Raw genomic sequence first — 22,608 nt, 5'->3', positions numbered from 1 at the left:
TGTGTTACTTTTATAACAAAGGATCTGGACATGTTTTGGAATCTGAATATTGCTTTTATTTAAATACATTAAAATTTGCAATGTAACAAAACTATTGGCATATGAAATTCAAACACCATTTAAATGAACAAAACATGGCTCACTTCATTTTTCTGTGACTAGTGTCAGTAACACTAGGTTATTTTTCTCTCTGCTGACTCTGCATCACCCCCCCCCCCCCATTTACACTGTTCACAGACTATCTTACAATAAGAGTGCTGAATAAAAATGAGGTAAGAAAGTGGTTTGAAGATTACAGATCATGCAGAACATGCCAAACAGCAACAAAATATTTTGTGAAGGAGGAAGTAACAAAAAGAAAAAAATACATGAGTGTGCATTTAAAAATAATCAATTTACACAGCTTTGCATCTTTGGTTACAAAGTAGGTTGAATGATTTTCACAGCTTTCCCCCCTGGCCCCCTCAGGAAAAACATTGGGAAAGAAAACATGGAGGAGGAGGAAGGGGGGGGGGGGGGGGGGTGTTATGGCAACACTAATTCACTTGGAGATAAAACTACCAACAGAATTCAATCTTCATCTGGTGCCTCCTGCAGGCTCATGTTAAGATTTGATGTCAGCAGGTGAAGAGTCACCCATCAAGGCTCTTAATACTTTATACTTTACAAAAATGTACATTCATACTGGATCTTGACTTGAATTGGCAAGTGAGAATTTGAGTTAGTGTTCAACATTTGTCAGAATTTCTTGTTTGCCTACATTTTTAACAAATATAAAGCGTTGCCCCCTGGGAAGTATGGCCGATCTGTGGAAACACTGTAGGAGAAAAGAGGAAACACGTCGACGGGCTACTGTTAAACAGGTTTCATGAGATTGTTCATTTGTGAAAATAGCAGCCCTGTAATAAATAAAACACTTAACAGTAGAACTTAAAAGACCGATGCATGGGTTGGACTTGATGTAAAAAGTAACGGCAGCGGTGTGGTGCTCCGAAAAAAAAGAGAAAAACAAAAAGACTCTTCCACTTCTCGCTTTACAACGTGAAACAGCAAGGCTAGAAACACCCCCTTTACCCACTCAGTTATCTCATTTAAAAAAATAATCGCTCTCTTTTGACAATCACTCCCGTTCTGTCCCGTGTGCGAGGCCCCCACGCCTCTCCCTTTCCACACCCACGCTCCGAGCAGGTTTCAGGTCAGGTCTCGGGCCGGCCGGGCTCGGGCCTGGTCCAAGAAAAGACGGCATGTCCACGAGCTGGAGCCCAGCAGTCAAACAATCCGGGAACGCAGCCAAGATGGGAAAAGAAAACACCAGCCTGACCTTCCCTGACACTCTGTCTCCACACACGACTTTCTCCGTCTAAGGCTCTCTGTCGCTCTCCTGATGATTGCATTAACACTGGAAAGGCCCACAGTACAGATGCACACGCACAAACACACACACACACACACACGTAGGTTTCACAGTCACACTGGCTTGCTAACTCACCCTCTCACACACACACACACACACACACACACACGAGCACTGTACTTTGTGGTCAAGCTGGTGGCTAAGAAGACAAAGTTTTTTTTTCTTCTTTTTAATTTCACATACACTAACTGTAATAATTTGTAGAGAAGATGCTCTTCTTTTTTCTGCCCTATGAGAAGCCGGGCAGATGCACTTCAAGCGGAGGTGACGTTGGGTTGCAGCTGTTGTTGGCCGGGGTCAAGCTGAGGCTGAGTCTGGAGCTGCTGGGGTTTGGGTTGGTGCTGGAGCTGGGGGTGTGACTGCGGCTGAGGCTGGGGCTGAGGCTGGGGCTGGACTTGAAGCGGGGGTTGGGCCTGTTGCTGAGGCTGGCTGAGTCCTTGCTGCGGCGGCGTGCTGCCGGAGCTGGCGGCCGACTGGGAGGGCAGCTGAGACAGCTGCTCGCTGTTGGCCAGGGATTTCAACACCGCGTTCTCCCTCTCCAGCACAGAGTTCCTCTCGTACAGCTCCTTGATCTGCTCCTTTAACACCTCCACCTCTTCGCGCACAGCATACATCAGATGGCTTTTCACCAGGTCCTGCGGGAGGGGGGGGGGCGAGAGCACGGCATGAAACAGCATATAGCACCTCTGACCAGAGGCAGCAGAGTCATGTGGAGACTGATTTATCATGTTCAGACCAGGACGTCAGATAGAGGCTACATTTGTTCACCCTAGCTGTGTTTTCTGTTTCTGCTTACAGGCAAAGACACAGAATATAAAGACCCCATGGTTCTGAAAAACATGAAAATAAGTCAAGAGAGCTGGATGTAGGAACTATAAAGAGCATAAAGAGGAAAATACAGTGGTGTACATGTGTATAGATTCTAGTCTTTCAAAGGAACTGGATACCTACTTTGTGTGTTTTAAATTAGAAAGTGAGACAAAATTTCACTTAGGAAAGTATATAATCAATAGTAAATTGATTCCTCACCATTGCTTGTTCAATTTTATTATCAATGGCAGCAACATTGGTTCCCGAGGCCCTGTGAAAAAGAAAAAACAGATACGGTCACGTGAGAATTCATCTCTGAGGCGAAAAGTCATTTTCCTTCTTCCAGCTCCCTTTTTGTCCCGCTTCCTTGTCTTTTCACCCACAGGTGGTCACAGCAGAAAAGAATGGTTAGCATACAAATGAGCAGGAATCTTGACTGGGAACATGTTGAATGAAACGAGGAAAACCAGACAGGAAACTGGTGCTCAGTCTATCAAACCATCCCTTCGGCCAGCGGCTCACCGCAGGAATCCAGGACAGATCCTCTGAAATGACCTGTCAACACTCCACCTCATGCCATGCACATTATAGCTCCCATCTAGGTCGGCTCAGAGACGTCTGCTGCAGGACAGTTGGTCCAAATAATGCACGGTTTTCTCAAACTGCCACAAATGTGCAGCCAGCAACAGGTAGAAACACGCCTATAAATGAATACCGACACGCACAGATACCCTCAGTTCTTTAGTGTCTGCACTCTGCCTCAGAAATCGTTGCAGTCTGGTCATTTCAGCTGTGGCGCAGAGGCATGCGCCTCTCGTTACCTGCGGTGGGACCGACAGGACAGCAGCGGCTCGCAGGTCGCATGCCGGGTCGGGTCCCCGGGGCAGCACGGCGGCTTGAAGGAAAACGTGCACGGCATGGCAGCAGCACCGGCGGTAGAAAGACCCTCAGACTCAGAAGGTGGAGAAGAAAAGAGGTCACCGGAGCAAACCGGGGGCGGTTCACCCCGGTTACTGTGACCACATTTAGAAAGATGAAACATGAACCGACAGGTGGAGAAGTCAGAGGGACCGACGGGCCCGCCTCGTGGTGACTGAGGGGGGGCACAAGGAGCTGGACTGTACCTTAGGATTGGGTGTGGGGGCCTACATGTAGCAGCCATTAATAAAGTTATGTGTCTTAATGAATCCAGGCAGAAATGAGCGATCAGGTCTGTTTATCTTTATGCTGATTTTATTTATCTATAATATTATTACAAAGTGAGGGACGATCACATTTACAGTCTCTACTCATTTTAACTCACTGATCCAACCTGCTGACAGACAAATGCTACAGAAACTGATAGTTTGTGAGACTAACAGACTGGTGATGGATCGAATCAGTTCAAACAGGAGGCAGCCAGACTTATTCTGGGCCCTGAAACAGTCGGTCAGCAGCAGTTCATGGTGCCACGTGGTGCACCGCTGTGTGCCACCATCTTAGTTTGGCTTTCATTGTTAATACGCACCGAACACGAAGCACAGCTGAGGCCGGAGTGAATGTCACACAGTTATTTGTTCATAAGACTGTCTGACCTTCTGGTGCACCAGTCAGGCAGTCATCAAAGTTACTGCACAGGGAACCGTGATTGTACTAAATGTGGAGCTCTCATGTGTCACCGGAGTCATTGGAATTCATCCACTGGAGACACTGAATACTTGCACCAAATTTCACTGAAATCCAAATATTTCAATCTGGACCAAGTTTCGGACTGACTCACCAGCACTGCCACGCCTAGATCGCCTCCTCATATATAGACTCATGACACAGCTCTATCCACACTGGTATATATATCAGTAACCAGACTGCAGAAAAGTCAAAGACGTGTATTTGGGTAATTTAGAAACGGTGTCACCATTAAAGAGATTCTCCACCAGAGGGCAATGACAGGCCAACTGTAGAAGGTCTCACTGAGTGCGCTGGAGATGCCTACAAGTAGACATCAGGTTGACTATAGACTCCCTCTGAGGACACGATGTTCTGTTCCTCAACACCATCCAATTTATGTGCGTGAGGCCAGAGGAAGCACTCAGTAGATTGTTATCAGTGGGCTGAACCAGGGAAGGAATGTTCCCCATACCTCTGCTGCTCCGAACCCCCGTCACTCACATCCCCCGTCCTCCGCTGCTGCCTTTGATCTGTCAGATATGACAGCGTCTTACATGAGCTACATGTAAGAGCACCACACAATGAACAAAGCAGACATGTGCTGACTAAGATATACACAGTGTCATTCGGCACACAAACACACAGACACACCCATCGCTTCGAGGAGCAAACTACAAGCAAGAATGTACATTTCAGCTGTCAGTGCTCATTGGTATCTTTCTTCTTATGTGACCCCCCAGGAGAGGTTGCACAACCAAATATTTAAAGAAATTAAGTATATGTACTGCATCAACCTCAGCTTCACCCTTGTACCAAATGTGTGTTTAATTTAGACGAGACATCTCACACACACACACACACACACACACACACACAGGCTCTCCTGGAGTTTTCCTCCCTAACAGGGGTTTTCAAAAGGCCTGTGCCCAGAGGAATCTCTCACTCTATAAAGTACAGACCCTGAATGGACTCTGGGCTACACCCTTGTTGCTTCAACAGTGACTTCAGACAGCGCAGACACCGCCGTGCTCTACCATAATGGAGTCACAGTACAAAATATCCTGCACAGTATTTCATGCACATGCACTGAGTACAGGTTACTGTTCAGTTACGGTCCTACATGAGCTTACTGACATGCTTCAGACTGGTTTCCCAAACTGTGCTCATCTTAAGGTGAATAAAAGTGCAAACATGGACACATTTCAGCTTTTACTTATAGAGGCCGAAATGGAAGTAACATCTGGGCGTGCGATACGATCTTATCAGACTGTGAATGAGAGATGGTCAGTATGGTGCTACAGAGCATCTTCCATCAGCTGCTCACAGGGGAGATGTTTGTTTTCCTCCACAGCCAAACGTTGGTGCTCTACGTTGTTCTGGGGAAGCTGCAGCCTTTATTCTTAAACTGTAACCTGCAGTGGACATTCACTGCTAAACTGTCGCTCCCTCTCTCACTCGTCCCACCACACACTAACTATACACACCTTATGCAATGATCTATCCCTTAAAAAGGAGCTACGCTACTCTGATAACACCAACCTCACTCTGGACGGCAATTATAACCCAATAGCACTCCAGCACAGTCCTGACATGTGTCTTCACACACACGCACTGATGAGCTACAGCGTAACCAGCGCCACATTCAGATGTCAGGGACGTTCAGTGGGAAGGACTGTCTGGTTTAAATCATTTAACTAATAATGGATGGAAAAACAAAGAAAGCAAACCAGGACAGACATAAGACAGATGGGGTTGGAAATGAAGAGTGAGTGCAGTGGTTAAGACGTTGAAAAGACAGCTGTTCTGGAGACACAAACTCAAAGAGTGTTTCTGGATTTTGGCAGAAGCTCCCTGGATTACAGGAGAAACAGACCAAAGTTGTGATTTCATTGACGGGGGAGCAAAATTAGGATAATTAGGTTCCAAACATCATGTGAACAGTAAAAATTATCCACTGTGATTAGGGATGGGAATGGATACGATTTTTTTGATGGATAAAGACGTCGATTCTGTATCGATTCCCTAATTTATTCTTGATCAAACTTTCTGTGCAAAAAAAAAAAAAAAAGTAGCAACACAGGTTTTTGTAGTCACACAACAGTCTTATTATCCCTGAATGTGAACACAGTGTAGAAGCAGAGTGGTAAAAAAAAAAAAAGCATGCATGTGACTCAGGTGTGCAAAGGCTTCACTGTTTATTTTCCCTCCCTGTGCAGCAAGCGTGAAAGGGTTTCGCTGGCTGGGAGCAGATAGGCGAGTCGAGCCTGAAAGCTAGCTGTAGCAACAGTCTGTCATCAAACAAAACCGAAGAAATTAGGTTATATTTGTACAGCCTTTGTATTCAGTTAAGTTCTTAGTCAAAGAAAAACCCTGCTAAAATTTAGGGCATTTCCCCTCTGTAACGGACGTGCTGCTCGGTGGCACTGGTGCGTACAGCGTCAAATAGATGGCTGTCCTGGAATTTAAGCCTATGTTGCGTAAAAAGATGTTTCAGCGTATTGACGGTGTTTTCAACCTTGAAATGATCCTCTTACAGACACTGTAACTGCCGCTGTTGTCACCTTGCTTCATGAATTGAAGCCATGCTGACATAACTGTTTTGCAATGCACGACTGCAATAAAAAGCTGGGAGGCATATGATTCGGCTGGATCAGACGTTTGGGAACCGGCTCTCAACTGGAACTGGTTCTTGATTCCCATGCCAGATTAGGTTTTCCTAGAAAGTAGGTTCATTTATTTTCTCAGATCGAAAATCCAAAACAACAACCAGATGTTTTTAAATTTACTCTAACAAACAAAAAATAAGTTAATTTTCTGAGACCAAACCAGGGAATAAGAGGAGAGTAGAAACATCCAGGTACGTGCTGTCACTGGGACATGTGACAGGCTAGTGATGGGCTTGTAACCATGGAGATGGGAAAACATCAACAGTGCATTAATACTTCCCCAAGTAGATTTTCACTGTGCCAAGACTTGGATGATAAACTGTAGGTTTTCTTGCTCACACTACAGGAGTTTTGAAATCGGGTACATAAGGAGAAGCATCACAGATGTTTTTCTCTCTACTCTCAAACATGCACACATTACAAGATTTGAACACAATGGCGCGTTACACACTACAGGATATTAGTAAGATTATCGTGCCACAGGGAGAAGATCTCGTGTGAGCTCATGGGGAAGCATATCGAAGAACAACGGAGACTGACGTGGTGCAACTTGCTTTAAGTAATGCTTTGCAGTGAGGAAAAACAAAATCAGAGGGCCAACTGTTGTTCAGCGAGGACTGGAGATGAGAGTTCAACTTTTCTTAGCCGTCAACAGGCGTGTGCTAGCAATCAAGGATGAATTGGCCCAAAGCTCCTGCAGTGCGATCCCTGTTTGAGCCGTGTTGGTTTGGGCAACTGGTCTTGACTTTAACTGCAAATGTACTAGTCGTGTTAAAGTAAGCAGGAATAACAATCAAGTCAAAACCATATTAGGACACCATCTGGGGTCCCAGGTCGAACTTCCAAGAACAACTGGCCCTGCCGGGAGATTTGGAAACCACATCATGAGTAAGTGATGTTTTGGGGCTCAAGAGCCAGTGTGCCTAGTTAGAGCACCGCTCCTGACACACATGATCTCGTTTAAGCCTCTAGATCTCATGTCAAAGCCAAGAACTAGTTTGAGCGCCTGACTTCAATACAAAAACATGTTGAATGCACGGTGACGTCTCCTCCTCTGTTTGTCCTGCCTTACAAAGCAAACGCTACATAGCTACTGTAAGTAAAGTAGGTAAGGTCAAGGCCCGAGGGCTGAGATCAAACAGAATGCTAATGAGGGTTTGAACTTACTCCCCTGCCCCTGATTATGCACCCAACACCTCTATAAACTTCACCCTCACCTTTAGCATGACTGACATTTGGAAGCTCCAGGATGAGTTTGACGTTTTCCCATACATGTCAGCTGTAAAATGGGAATGTCAATAAAAAGTCCATTAGAGACGGACAGGTTTACGCTCACTCGGAGCACAGGCAAGTGGAGCAGTCAGGGGGGGGACAACTCATCTCAACAACGAATAGCTGTCATTCCTCGCCACTGGCACAACTGCAGGCATATTTAAGAGCAGGTTTCCTTCAGCAACACATCGAAAACAAAGCTAAGTCTGTTTAACTCGGCCTGAGACACGATGAGACAGGTTCAGAGCTGAAGAGAGCGACGTCTGATCATATGCCCCAGAGACGACAGGTGCACAAGTCAATCTTACACATGTGACGCATGAATACCTCTAATTTTAAAGAGCAAACATTTTATCTTTTGGTCTTCTAAACCTTGTTCTGAGTAATAAGATAAGATAAGTTATTCCTTTATTAGTCCCAGGATGGGTGCGATGCAGCTGACAGTACAGTCAGTACCAAAAGTCCTTTTCTTTTCACACTGACATAGGATGATGTGTATACTGTGTATTTACTGACAACAACATCCACTGTTTCTGTTACATCACATTACACAGCTGTGCATATAGTGTGGCATCAGCGGTCAGCCAGCAGGGGAGAAATGAGGAAGTGCTAAAGCAACTACGCAAGCGTCAAAACGCCTTAACTTAATTACAGAGGGAGCCACAGGAACATATTTTGTAATTTACATTTTTGCCCTCAGACAAACCAGAACACAAACCTACAGTGAAGCACTTGATGGGATTGTGGGTGGAGGTGATAATGGGCAACCTAAAGCAAAATGAAGTCCACAAAAAGCTAATTGGAGCTTGTGCCGTTTGCAAATTTTTAATCAAGACCAAAGAGTCGGCAGGCACGTTTTCAGCTCTGTAAGGCTGTACTTAGGCACAGTGGTGTTTTGAGCTGAATGATAATATTAGCATGCTAACTGAGGGGTGAACAGCGTGTGCACCAAAGTTCATGGCAATCCATCCAATAAAAAAAAAACCCCACAAATGTCAACCTCTTGGTGGCATTAAATGAAATGTCTGGGGATCATCAAAGTCATTCAGATTCATCATCTGGGAACCGCGGTTATATGCATCAAATTTAATTGCAACCCATTCGATGGATGTTATTAGATTTCAGCGTGGACCGAAGTGGTTGCCATCCCAGGACTTAATATAGACTATGGAAGCTATTTTTAAATTCTAATTGTTAAAACTCTGAAATCAAGATCCTTGTAGGGTGGAACAGGCATCAGCAAGTCCAGTGTGGGCTACAAACTGGGCAACGTTTTGTATAATGTATGATTTTCTTTTCAAGGGGGAAAAAAAAAAAAAAAAAACGTAAGTCAAGATTGATGAGGAGGAAAAGGATGAAAAGGAGAGAGAGAGGAGGATGACATACTACCAAAGGTTCTCTGCCAGGAAGATGTGCCAAGTGAGCCACGAGGATGGCCATATGGGGGACTTTTATTTTGACGACGCAGTCTCCTGCAAAACATCTGGCATAGTTCTACTGTGCAGCTGGGGAGGCTTCAAATGCATATTACAGCAAAGTTACAGTAGAGTCAAGTAACTTAGGGAAATGTGGATGAGACAGAAATATTTCTCTGTAAACAAACATGAGATTTATCTTATCTTCACTTGCGTACATTTTCTCTACGCTACAGGAGAGGTGCTATTATGCAGCTGACCATGTGGTCTGTTTATAAGTCCCTACATGGAAATTATGTCAACCACATCAGGGTTAAAAGGATCTGTAGGACATTTAAAGTCAGTGTCTCCTTTTGCTTAAATGTCAAGTATATTTTAGCACATTTTCACTTGCACAACCTCCTCTGTGACTTCATCGGGTTGCCTCGGACATGATCCCAAATAAACCTGAATGAAACAGACCAATTGAGGGTCAATACTGAAGGCCATCGCCAAGATCTGCCAAACAGAGACTCAAACAAAGCCCTGGTTATCTTTGCTTCCATGGAAACAAAGCAACCCTTGGCAGAACAGTGTATCCACAACAGCAGCACTCAAATATGTAAAAAAAAAGAAAAAAAAGAAGAAGAAGAAGAAGCATGGGGCTCATAATAGTGCTATTTGTGCCATCTTACTATTTTGCTGCCATGTGCTGAGGAATGAAATCCCCATAAATTGGGTAAACAGAGCTTGCATAACATCGAGAGTCAATACAAGTAAAAGACATATTGTGGTTCCAAGTAATAGCACTTGACAGCCAAATTTTTTGGATGATGGCATTACAATGTTGATTTACATCTGCATCTATAAACAAAGTTAGCTGAGGCAAAAGATAGACTGATATTAGTGTGTGAGTACATTTGTAAGTGTGTGTGTGTGTGTGTGTGTGTGTGTGTACAGTCCCTCAGTGGCTGGTGATGGTGTGTCAGCTGTATATTTCTCTAAAACCAGTTTCATTTCCTGTCACTCAGATATGGTTTCATGTGCTTCCCTTTTTCATTTTTGTCAAAAGCGTTATAAAAATGTCAAGGGCTCTCTCTCTCTCTCACGATAAGGTAACCGGTTTAGCATGTAACCAAGAGTCTACAGATACTACAGAGTGCTTTAACAATTTAATAACGCAATGATGAACTTAAAATGTGACGTAAAGTAATAAAAGTCATTTGACAGCGACACAGTGGAGAGAGTGTAACACTAGAAACCAGGCCGCACTCAGGCTGTTATTTCAAACCTGTGTTACAGATAGCATGCACACACTCTTCAGCCTGCTTGATCCACTTGAAAGCTGAAAGCAACAAGCTTTTAATTCCTGACAACAGTATTATTTTCATAGCTTTGGCCAAACAAGTCCACCGTCTGAAATCCTGGGCCGTTGAGACTGAGATGGAGTCGAATGCTGCAGACAGCACGAGCAGTCAGATGATCAGACACGTTGTAAACGGACCGTTTTAACCACATTACTAAGCGGGAAGTGAAAATCCACGAGAATGATAAAATCAATACCTGTCAAAATGTCAGAGCTACTTCCTGCTTCAACCTTGATCATCTTGTCTGTACTTGACGGACGGAAGTTAGCAGGGAGGTTTTGAGTGCGTTCGTTGTTTTCACATCCAAATAACTTGAAACAATTAGTCAATTAATCGATCGGCCGATCGGGTTGTTTTAATTTTTTTTTTTTTTTTTTTATTACTACCACAAATGATACTGGATTTTAGACGCCAGCACCAATTCAGATAATTGATAAGAATACATAACCTGATAGGGATTTTTTAAACATAAATAAATCTTAATGCTGATCTCTTCTTTTAAGAATTGCAGCTGTGATTTGGTTTAATTTGTTGTTTGGTGTAATCTGTTAAACTGCATGACCGCTTGTGTTGTTTGCCCTGTTAGATTCTGTTCTATTTTTTTGTCGCCCAAAGATCTCAGCTATTAAGCTGGTACACAAGGCATGAGAGACGGTGGCCAAAGTTGCGAAAATAACAAATTAACAAACCAGAGTTTTTTGAGTGACGCAGGCAGTATATACTGTTACTGAAAGAGAGCGTGTCAAAGAAAGCACCAGACGCAGAAGCTGAGAGAGAATTACAGAGAGAGAGAGAAGAGTTGTTGAGGTCTATTGGCCAATCCTGCGCTTGCTGCCAGGCTTTGTTTCCAAACTCAATCCATGCACGTGGAGAAAGCAAAGCTCGCTGCTACTGAACACTGCACACACGTTGTCACACTCTTGCAGGCCTGTCCAGTCCAATCCAGTATAGTACTGTACCTATCACTGTGGGCCTTTGAGTCCCTTAATCTGCTGCCAGACTGGAAGGCCTGGTAGAAAGCCTTGGAGGGGTTCCTGGGTCAACCACGTTCAGGGAAAGAGAGAGCAGACAGAGATATGGGAGAGTTGAAACAGTGAAAACAAACTAAAGTTTGATTCCTAGAAATGCTTTCTTGCGTAACTTTATGCCCCCCCCCGCTCCCAGAAAACCCCTTGGCTTGTTTGGTGTAGTAAACTTGGCTGGAGAAAAGGCTCGTAGCTTTCAATAAAACATATGGGACATTCAAACGGACTAAAGCAGAGGGGCTGGGGAAACCTCAAAACAGGAATGGCATGTTCAAAGGTGGGGACAGCTTCATAAACTTTAAAAGGGCCTCCCTCAGGCCATTCACCTACGGCATGCAGGCCATCACTCATGCTCGGGGTTTTTTTTTCCCTCACAACTCAACACACAGCCTGAAAAAAGAAAATATTTGGAATCGTTCTCAGTGGTCAACTATGTGGAGAAATTACTACTCCGTTCACGGGGCTCAAGCTGACATTTGTTGACGGCTTTGGTTCAAATACTGTCATGTTATGTAATTTAGCTTTACCATTACCCTCTTACATTACCTCCCATTTTCCTGGTGATGGCTACAAGTACATTGTGTTCTATGCCAGTGCATGTATATTCGGGAAGGGGAAAGGAAATCCCCACACTGACCCCAACACGCTCACACACTCACACACACACACTCTCGTTTTAATCTACTCCAGGCTCCTGCCTTTCAAAACTAACTGCTTCTCTCCCACATTTGCACAAATGTAAATGCACACAGACACCAGCATATGCAAATACACACAGAGGAGCAAGCCAACACACACACACACACACACACACACATACAGACACACAGATTGATTTACAGCATGTGTGTGAATATCATAGCAGCCAAGGCTCTTTTCCTAGAAATCTTTGGCACAAACTCCCTGTCACATTACCTCATGACTAAACACTCTCACAAACCTCTTCCTATGCCTTGCTTGATTTTACTTTTGCAGGCACACACCTCCACATAAAACTCTCTTTTTCGCAGCTAAAACTCAGAAGTCTGTACCAGCCAGCTACGGGCTGAAAACATAAGAGATCAAGTGATTTGGGGTCCAGCAAACTCTTCGCGAATGAGGTAAGAACTGGAGGAGTCATCATTCCCTGTTTTCAAGTAGCAAACACTCGGCTCTCAATGGCTCTCTTTGTATAGCTAAAACGCAACATGTCAATATCCATTTATGAAAGCCCGTCTTTGTAAACCAATCAGTCGATGTGTTCAGCAGTGGTGGAAGTGTCCTCTCCCCCATAAACCCAGAATATGGTGTTGGAGGAGTGCAGAAAGTCATGGGAGTAACCTACCAAATATGTACACACAGTGGCAAAATCCCCTTCTTCCACTTCTAAAACTCTCTCCCACAGAGCAGAAAGTAACCTGACACAAACCGACGGCTGCACATGCTCAGGCTTTGCCCCGCACTGCCCCAAAGCAAAAGTATGACCTGGCAGCGGACGGAAATAACCTTTTGGTGCATTCTTGCTGGTTGCTGTCACACATCTAGCTGGAGCATGACACGTGGTTTTTCCTTCAGTGTGCTCACGCTGCAAACCAGTGGCGGCATCAAAAGGTTCACTTTCATGGTGTTGAACCTTAATAATCTTGCTAACTCCAGTGTTATGCATTGCCTCGACCCACTGGCGGGGGATGGCTAATGTTTCGGCAGTGGCAGTGGATGGATGAAGTCAGGGTGCAATGTAAGAGGTTAAAAGAGGGTGTTGACCGCTGTTGGCGCTCATGAGGCCTCAGGTTCCTTGCGCCATCCATCTATCTGCCACAGAGCAGAAGTAGGTCAAAACTATTTAGATTTCAGCCGCCCTATGGGAGTTTCTTTCAGCGAGCGTTGGGTTGTAGTCGAGGGATATGGAGCACAGGGAGGCCCAGGAGCCACTGCACAATTACAGCAGGGCCACTGAAGGAGACTGGGAACCCAACATCCCACAAGCATAAGTTAGTGCCAGGACACTCAGGGACTTAATCCCCGCAATGTCCGCAGGAACCAAGTTCAATTTTCTGATTGTGGGCCACAGTTCCCCAAAATGTCCCTTCTTCCTTCTTCCAGGGTACTTTACAGGGTACTTCCAAGAACTACCGGGGTGGGAACCGGTCAAACACAAGCCACTTTATTATGCACAGAATGCATTCAGGCTACAAGCAAGCACTGTGCATAGTATCAAAATATCAGGAATCTTTTTTTTTTTCCACTGAAAAGCAAACAGCAATTATGCAGCCAACTTCTCAGAGAAACTGGGTTAGCAGGAAGAGATAGAAACTAAACTCAAAGTTTATTTGCCAATTCTTTCATTGCGTTAATGTGTTAAAAGACACCACCTGTCTACAGGTGTTGGTGAGTACCACATGTTCGTTTCTTTACTACACCAAAGCAGAAAGCACATTTCCCTGGAAGGGATTCCAAATGTTGGAGGAGGTGTAGATTTCAGGAAGCCAATCACTGGCTTTTAGTATTGTTTAGTTTTGTCTAGTTGTTTAGTATCGCAAGTGTCTGCACTTGCATTGTTGATTTCCAAGTAAGGCAACCTGATATATGTTTGCCATTTTGATTTGGGATTACTTTTTACTTTTTATCTTTGTCTCCAGAAAGATAGGCCGACCAAATAGCTGGTGGTTGCCAAGTTTTGGCAAGGAGAAGAACAAGTGGAATAAAAATACAATATCTCTGATCGTGCTGCACCCATTTTTATCCTTCAAAAGGATTGCCCAATTCCATGCTTCAAGTTTGTCTCATCACAAGCAAACATTAGCTTAGTCTGTTCCTATTTAATAAGTCATCTCTCTTTGCCAAATCTGTTTAATATTTGGGGTTGCAAGGAAAAAGCACAGAAGCTGTGACAGACAACCTCCAAGTTATTTCAGAAACCAATAATTGAATTTAAACACTCAAATTAGCAATCATTTTAATAAATAACTATAAATAAATAATAATATATCGTCATTAGTTTCTGCCCAGCTGATGAAAAGCCAGAAGTACAAAACAGCTGAAAAGTAAGCCATGGTAATCCTTCAAGTAACGTAAGTACCACTTTCCAAAAACAAGATAACAAGCATATTCTCAGCTAAGCTTATCTACAGCACAGTAGAGCACATCCCCAGTTTAACACGCCATTAAAACCTTGGACTGAGTTGGTGACGCTCTTCTGCTCGTCACAAATCGTAAGGCCTCCATACCTGGGGTGGAGGTGACGACTGACACAAAGCCCGCAGCAATACAAACTGGTAGCTTCGGCCCAACAGGAACAATACATCTTTCTTTCTGAAAATAGCTCCCTAAGGCTGACAGGAGGCAGGGGTCACAGAGGATGAAGAACTTGACTAGTGTACACAGAAACACATACCATACGCAGTCAGTGGATAAAGGGTGCATGGTAGGAGAACATTTATTATTACACCATTATTAGGTACACCTAGCTAAAGCAAATGCAGTCTAATGCATTAGCCCTGCGATAAATCCTACCCTGACACAGAGTATTCTGTTCGGTGTTTTGTCAAAACTGTTTCAGAGAGGTGTTGATTCTACTTCATGGTCATTTGGAGGCTTTGCATTACTGTGTGTGCACGTCTACCTCTTTGAGGCACTCTGGATAAAATGTGCCCACCAAATGTCATTTGATATGACCACAGAGCCCCAGTGCGGAAACGTGGAGAGAGCTAAGGAATATTAAATGAATAGAAGGTGGAGAGCAGTGTGAGGGACTGTGACTGAAAACAGGATACAGCAGTAAAGCAGAGGTCACAGAGGGGAGGGAGAGACCCTGTGGTGCATGTTGTCTCTCCGTGTCACTCTCTTGCACGTACACCCACACTTCCACCATGACGAGAAATGAATAAGCTGTTGATGTCTATGGCAAATGAGTCCAAAAGTACTGGCTCAATTCCTCTGTGAGTGGCTACCCACCCCCAACATGGATACTTGTGCACACACTGAGTCAACCCATCCCCTTTTAAAGACACACCCCTCATCCACCCACACAGACAGTCTCTCAATTCACAGTGGCAGTGACTGCTCCACCACATCGCAGGCCAGGACTCCCCTCCCCTCTCCTACCTCCTGAGGAGTCCGATTTTACATAAGCTCCCATTATGTGAGGACAATAACCACCCCCACCCACACCCCTCCTCCCCAGCTGAGGTTCAATTACACACAGACGACATATGCAATACATTTATGCAAGTTATGCAAAAGCAACCTCTCCGTGAGCGCGACAAAGACGTTATGACAATCAACAAATGTTATTTTACGCCTTCAGATGTTGTTGAGGCCATCTGGGAAACATTAAGCTGAGCAAATCATGAGTATGAGAGCAACATCTTCAATCTCTGGTCGATATCTCCACTGTTTTGCTCTAATTACTTGCAGGGGAAACTACAGGGTGGAGGAAGATAGGGACAAACATTAGGTTCTTCCAAGTAACCAACAGGGCTTTTCCAGGTTGTGCAAGCTCTGGAAAGTTGTTCCGTAATATGTATTTAAAACTGTGTGTGGGTACATGTACATGTAGGATATCTGCCTGTGTTGTACAATTTATAAATAATAGCTACAATGATGAGAAAATTGTGTTTTTGTTGTGTGAGACAGAAAGAGACAAAATAAACATTAAAGTGGAAACGTAGAAATTAAACAAGAGACAGAAAAAGCTGGGATGGGTGGGGGTGTATCAGGCATAGCTAAAATGCCTGCTGAAGTGAGGCACGACAAGTTTCACTCTGCAGCTTCCTCCACCTCCTTTGAGCATACCGCAGTTGCTGCTGCAAAGGAATGTCGACTCATTCAGCACTTCATTTGTACACAAACATCTGTCTGTTAGTCAATCAGTGGGTACAAAGCACTCGGCGCTCTGATGCTGCACCAGCGGTAAAAACACTGTGGCGGCAGCAGCCAATGACACCAGTCAGCTGACATGGTCCGCATGCCCACAGCTCTTAAAAGGTTGAGAGTGCGTGCCTGCTAGAGGTTGGGGTGTGTGTTTAACCATGACCAAAGGCCCTGAACAGAATATATCATTTAGCCCACGCAGTATTGCAAAAGAAAAGGGCCATGACGTGACAACAGGCACAGTTGTTTGACACACCCCACTGTCAGGGCTCTTATCGGCAGAGGGGCACAGTGGAAAGACTGCTGCTCAATGTCTGATAGGGCTCGACTGTCGGTAGGGACCCCAGCTCTTATCAGCCTGGGAGCTGGGTCCTCTCACAACCAATGCATAGGTAGTCAAGAAACACGCTGCCTGAAGTCAGCTGCATTATCACAACCCTAAATAATGTGTTTTATTAATTAAAATGAGTCGTCCTTACTCTAAAGCAGTTTTCAAACTGTGAGGAAACAGGGTGGCAGGTATTGTATTTGGGCTGCTGATTTGACTCATTTAACAACACTATCAAGAGTCAGAGGCACAGCAGTGGCTGTGGCACACAGCTCATGGAAGCAATTAAGGAACTTAAAAACCCTGCACGTCAGTCAAAAATCATGCCCTCTGACCCATAACTCAGTTCAATCTGAACATGTATGATTATCCCCCTCAAACATTGTGAATGTCACTGAAGTCGCCGAAATCAGAAAGAAAAAAAACAAAACACATTCCATATAACTCCAGAACTTGCCTGAAAATCATCATGTTTTAAAGTTTTCTCCAGTGTAAAAGTAATCCAGAGATAGTTGTCTGTACATTCATGTGCACTTTAGAAACAGGAATTGATAATGGCTAATTCAGCATACTTCTCTCACATCAAAGTGTCAGACTTTGAAATGTTAAAGGTGTTTGCAAAGCTACTTAACAACTGAGGTTTGGCTGGTCTGTGGCACATCATCAGAAACTGATAAGGTTCCCTAGAGAGCACAACATACTCAAACACCTCGAAACACTGTTTAAGAGATTGTGCCAGTCTTCTTCAGTCTGCATACCCTGTCTGGTCTATTTGTAAGACTGTAAATAGAAACCACAGAGATTTCAAGCCACTGTGTCACTTCCGCTCATGCATGCCATCTACTACGAGTGAAACGCAGCACTAAAACTCAGGAATTGAGAGATAAGATTAGTTTTGGAAAGGAAGCTGATGCCACAGGCCATGATAAAAAAAAAATAATGATAACATTATTTCTTTACCGGACAAATGAAACGACAATCTGACATACTAACTTAGTCATCCTTGAACAAAAGTCCCAAATTCTTAAACCTCTACTATGTCTGCTGTAAGTTACATTTATCTGTATGAATTTTCAGATTGAGTGTGACATACATCATCTCCTATGTCCATCGTACTTCAGCGTAAGAAAAATCTGAGAAAAAAGGTGATTCTTATAACTTCAGAGTCTGTGCAACCAAAAGGCTCATTCAGCAACACAATATCTACAGCACAAAGCACAACAGTTATTTCAGCCAATACTCCAAAATCCTCTGTGAACACATTCCTAGGGGGAGGCTGATGGGGCTGTGAGTGGAAACCATGATATCATGAATGTGGCCTCACAAAATCAAATACTCTTCACTGTGTTTGTGTTAGAAAAGTCTCTTCCGGAGAACTAGCTAAGTAAAAGGTCAGGCATGCAGCACGTTTGCCAAGTGGCCCAGGATTAGCCTGAGGCTAATAGAAAGCTGAAGTAACTCTATGCAACCATTCTTTGATGTCTGCAGCCGAGGCCATCACCTCGGACACTGTCCTGCAGGGTGATAGCTAAAGTGGGACGAAGAGGAGGCTGGAGACGTCAGACCTGCAGCAATATGCCTCCACACACAAAACTCAAACACACACCCTTACACAAAGGCACTCACAGTGTTTAGGGAGTCATGTGTATGTTTAACAAGTTGTTGCCTGTGCAGTGGGGGTCCTCTTCAAGTGAGCTACACTCCACTTTTTTCTTTAGGCCCTAATGAGAAGCGTCAAACAGTAAATTTCCTTCCTGTATGCTACTTCCCTCTGTCCATACCTCCCCTAAACTGAGGGGAAACCCCGTTTGTTCATCTGACAAACTAAGTGAACAAAAATAAAACACATGCATGATATAACAAGCATCTCCCCAAATGCACACAGAAATAGGCACATTTAAGCCTATTAAACAATATCTGTATGTGTTTGTTCAAATTGTCGTGTATTATGGATAATTGCCCAGGCATGGTAATGGTAAACTGTTACCTGTCCACATCCCCGTCGACAGGTATGTGGATTCCAAACAGGCTGTTGACGGTCGGGGTGCTGAGCTGCAGGCTCTCGGGCATGAAGGGCTTCATCGGCTCCTTCCCAGAGACAACAGGAGACTGTGCGTTGACGAGACCGTCTGACTTCCCTCCACCTGCACCACCACCACCCTCCACATGTCCAAATCCAGTTGCTGGGAGGCCCTGCATCCCCAAAGCCACCAGAGGTTTGCTCTGGGGAATCTGACCTGGAGGCAAACTGGAGGTTGTCACATTTGGCATGGCTGCACTGGAGGCACTGGGCACAGCAGTGGGCACAGTGGTGGGCACACTGGAGCTCACTGTGATGGCAGGCACATTTTGTACAACGGAGGATGTAGAGTGGAGGCCGTGGGGTTGAGGCTGTCCACCAGCTGCATAATGACTCACAGTCTGCTGCAAAGCAGGTCCACCAACCAGCATGGAGCCTACGACACCTCCCATCCCTCCAGTCTGCTGCGGCAAGAGGCCCGGAGCTGGCTGTCCAGTAGGTACAGATCCCCCTCCTGCTCCATCTCCAACCTGACTTGGCACAGACGTCCCTCCAGGGGCTGCAGGCAGGACTGAAGCAGAGAGGCCGGACACTGGGAGGGACTGGCCGGTGGAAAGCCCGAGCTGCTGCTGCTGCTGCTGCTGCTGCTGCTGATAGTACTCTGCCTGGTTCTGCAACAGTCCAGCAGGCTGGCCGGTCAGGTGGTGGCCCATAGGGAGCTGCTGTTGCTGATGCTGCGGAGGGTAGGCGATGGGCTGGGCCGTAGGTGGCATGATGGGGGACTTCTGTAAGTGGACCCCAGACTGAGGCAGGCCATTTTGTCCGACAGGCAGCACGCTCTGGGGAGCAGAAGGCTGGAGACCTCCCACCGCGGGCTGAGCCGGGGCGGCTGTAGGCTTGCTGCCGGAGAAAGCACTCTGTGTGGCCGACCCACTGACACCCTGTTGCCGGGCACTGTAGTTCTGATGGTGGATTTGCTGCTGCTGCTGCTGTGGTAGTGTCTCCACTGAATGCATGCGGGATGACGAGAGGGAAGCATCCGCCACGGAGCCCACACCCTGACCTGAGTGTGTTGCCGGGGCAACTGCCGATCCTCCGGTGTGCCCGAGCCCACTGTCTCTGTCCGCAGCAGGGTCCAGTGTGGCGCTGGCATGCCTAATGCTATCTACAGTCCTGCCAACAACAGAGCCCTCAGAGTCTTTCTCATAAAACTCTGTACACGTCCACCTGCCTCTCCGAAAGGGTTCTCCAGTACCATGATCGAGTTTGATGACCCTGAAGCGTGAAGTGCAACTCACCGCTGAGGAGGCAGGATGAGGAGCTGAAGTGGTCACTGCAGCGGGCTGGGATGCGTTTACTGACACACTGGCCGGCCCAGCACTGGCCACAGAACCAGGCTGCTGCTGCTGCTGCTGCTGCACTGCCCCAGGCTGGATGGTAAGGGGCAACCCACTTGTAAGGCCAACCCCAGAGGGCTGCTGACCACCCGGAGCTGATCCTGACACTCCCACTTTACGAAAGTCCCCAATGGGGTTGTTTGACAGCGCAGACAACTGACCGGCTTGAGGTATGAGTGATGGAGCCATAACACCGGCTGCCTCTGGCTCTCCAACATTATTCAGGGCTTCTTCAGATGAACTTCTGTCACAGGCAGGCTCGTACTCGGCCCGTGACATGTCGTATATTTCCGACGACACATCTTCAGTCCGCGACTCGTCTGGGTCGTCCAGACTCTCCGTGTCGTCGGTGGCACCTATAGCCGCAACCTGGGCCTGAGTCACACTGGTGATCTGAAAACAGCTCTTCTTCTTGGCCGGCATTTTCGACATATTGACAGTCTGCTTCCAAGTCCCGTATGGCTATGTTTATCCTCCGGTCAGAAAGGGACGATCTGGTCGCAGCTTAGATCATATTAAAACAGCAGACTTGGGTCTATTTCTCTTAGCCTAGCTAACTGTAATCAAGATGAATCTACGCCATCCCTCTTCCTCTCTCGGTCTCCTGTTGCGTTTCATGAGCTCATAACGCAACGCCACACTTGGTCTCGTCTCGTCCAGCAATGCGGCTTTAGACGCCGACACCAGCACCGATCCACGGCTCCCGGTCAGTCCGGACCGGCCTGCTAATGTCCCGGTTGTGCAGTTGTCAAACGGCCGTTGTCGCAGAGTGTGTTGCCCAGCTGCAGGAGCTACTTTAGGCTGAGGAGGGCCCACAGCCCTCCACTCGCCGAAGCTAGCTAGCAAGTCAAGCCAACTGGCTGCTGTACACTCCCCCTACGTCGGAACAAGTATGTGAAACATCTTCCCGAAAGCAGTCCGTTACGCCCGCTCACTTCGGCAGCTTAAAGTCATTCGGTGGCGACGCTCCGTTGGCGGTCGAGGCAGAAAACACGCTCTTAATTTTCACGTTTTAAAGCAAACGAGGACCCGAATAGCGCCCACAGTTACCTCCCTCACTCAGTCACTCTTGACAAGATGGCTATGTTGTATGCGACCGCGCTGCATCGTGGGTAGGTAGAGTGCGCAGGGATGGTGACGTAAGAGGCGTCTGAGAATCCTACCCCCCGGTGCTGCCTTCAGGACACCGTCGGAAAACTCAGCTTCCTGATTGCACATGCAACCGCAGTTAAAAATGAAGATGCATATTATCTGAGACGGTGGGTGTCAGTTGTTTCGCCACCACCACCATATCTATAATTAAATAAATGGCATAAATTGCATGTTGTGGAACAAAATTTAAAAAAAAAGAACTGCTGGTAGTGTTGAAATATAAAAGTTGATTAGTTGTGAAGTCAGCAATTTGATTAATAGCCTAGTTATTAGATTCAATTTTCAGGCAAAAATATTCCAAATATTCTGTAATTCCAGCTTCTGCAAAAGTGAGTATTTGCATCTTTTCCCAGTTCTAATTCGTAGCCTGGACAAAATAAGGAAATTAAAGACATCACCCCGTGTTCTGGGAAATTGTGAAATTGTCATAAACTGACAATAATCTCACTATTATGTGACGCTGTATAGACTAAACGATAAATGGATGAATCAAAGACATAATCAACAAGCGTATTGATGATATAGAAAGTGCTTGTTGCAGCCCTAACCTCTGGGGCCCCTGTTACCTCCCCATTCCTCCCACTCTTCGTGCTGACATGCTATCTGCCCCCAGACTTACTGATATGATGAAGGTGTTCAAACACTCTTAATTTCAGGGAACTCAGAGCTCACCTCAAGACCCTTATCAAGTCAGTTCATTTTGTCCTTATTTGTTATTACCAAATATGTGCAGTCTTTGTGAATGATATGTTTCACTGAGAATTTTCCATGTATTTTTTAAATAAACGTCATTAACACACTTTCCTTGCGCTACAGCTCAGAGGGGCCTCGGCTGCATCAATTTTAAAACACAGCAGCCCTACTGTATAGCACACATCAAGTTATTCCCTTTAACCATAAAGGTCAGACTTTATTAGAAGGCACTTGAAGGCATCAACTCTCTCCCCCCTCTCTCTTCCTCTCTTGGTGTTTGTATATGCTGCAGTGTTGCTGTATACCAGCCAACATTACCAGAGTACTCCTACAGGAGCATTTCACACAGTGGTTGCACAACGGCCTCATAAAAAATTACACAGGATCTTATAGTCCTTATTTTATGAGTGTGCTTTGTTAAAAAAATCCTTGTGTGCGCTCTACCCCTGCACTTTTATAGAGCCATGGAACAACTCATAAGAATATCACTACTGAAGGGGTGAACTATAACTCTGCATCCAGCAGCCTTTCTTACTACATGCAGAGGGTTTCATATTCTACATCCTGATATG

At 45.5% G+C, this 22,608-nt stretch overlaps 1 protein-coding gene across 2 annotated transcripts; it reads right to left on the bottom strand.

Moving 5' to 3' along the window:
- Positions 1-33: 33 nt before the first annotated feature.
- On the bottom strand, positions 34-20,634 carry LOC139214599 (TSC22 domain family protein 2-like). Of its 2 annotated transcripts, XM_070845487.1 has the most exons (4): positions 18,762-20,634; positions 11,530-11,604; positions 2,444-2,495; positions 34-2,049 (listed from the first exon to the last, which is right to left on the bottom strand). In XM_070845487.1, exons 1-4 carry the CDS (start codon positions 20,621-20,623, stop codon positions 1,669-1,671), a joined length of 2,370 nt encoding a protein of 789 aa, XP_070701588.1. In that variant the 5' UTR covers positions 20,624-20,634; the 3' UTR covers positions 34-1,668. The 2 variants fall into 2 exon arrangements, with proteins under 2 accessions (XP_070701588.1, XP_070701589.1); XM_070845488.1 differs by lacking the exon at positions 11,530-11,604.
- Between the last annotated feature and the right edge of the window lie 1,974 nt (positions 20,635-22,608).

Source organism: Pempheris klunzingeri, chromosome 15 (assembly GCF_042242105.1).
Source record: "Pempheris klunzingeri isolate RE-2024b chromosome 15, fPemKlu1.hap1, whole genome shotgun sequence".
Classification (NCBI taxonomy): Eukaryota; Metazoa; Chordata; class Actinopteri; order Acropomatiformes; family Pempheridae; genus Pempheris; species Pempheris klunzingeri.
Note: the sequence above shows the minus strand (reverse complement) of the source record. Positions and strands in the feature narration are given on the sequence as shown.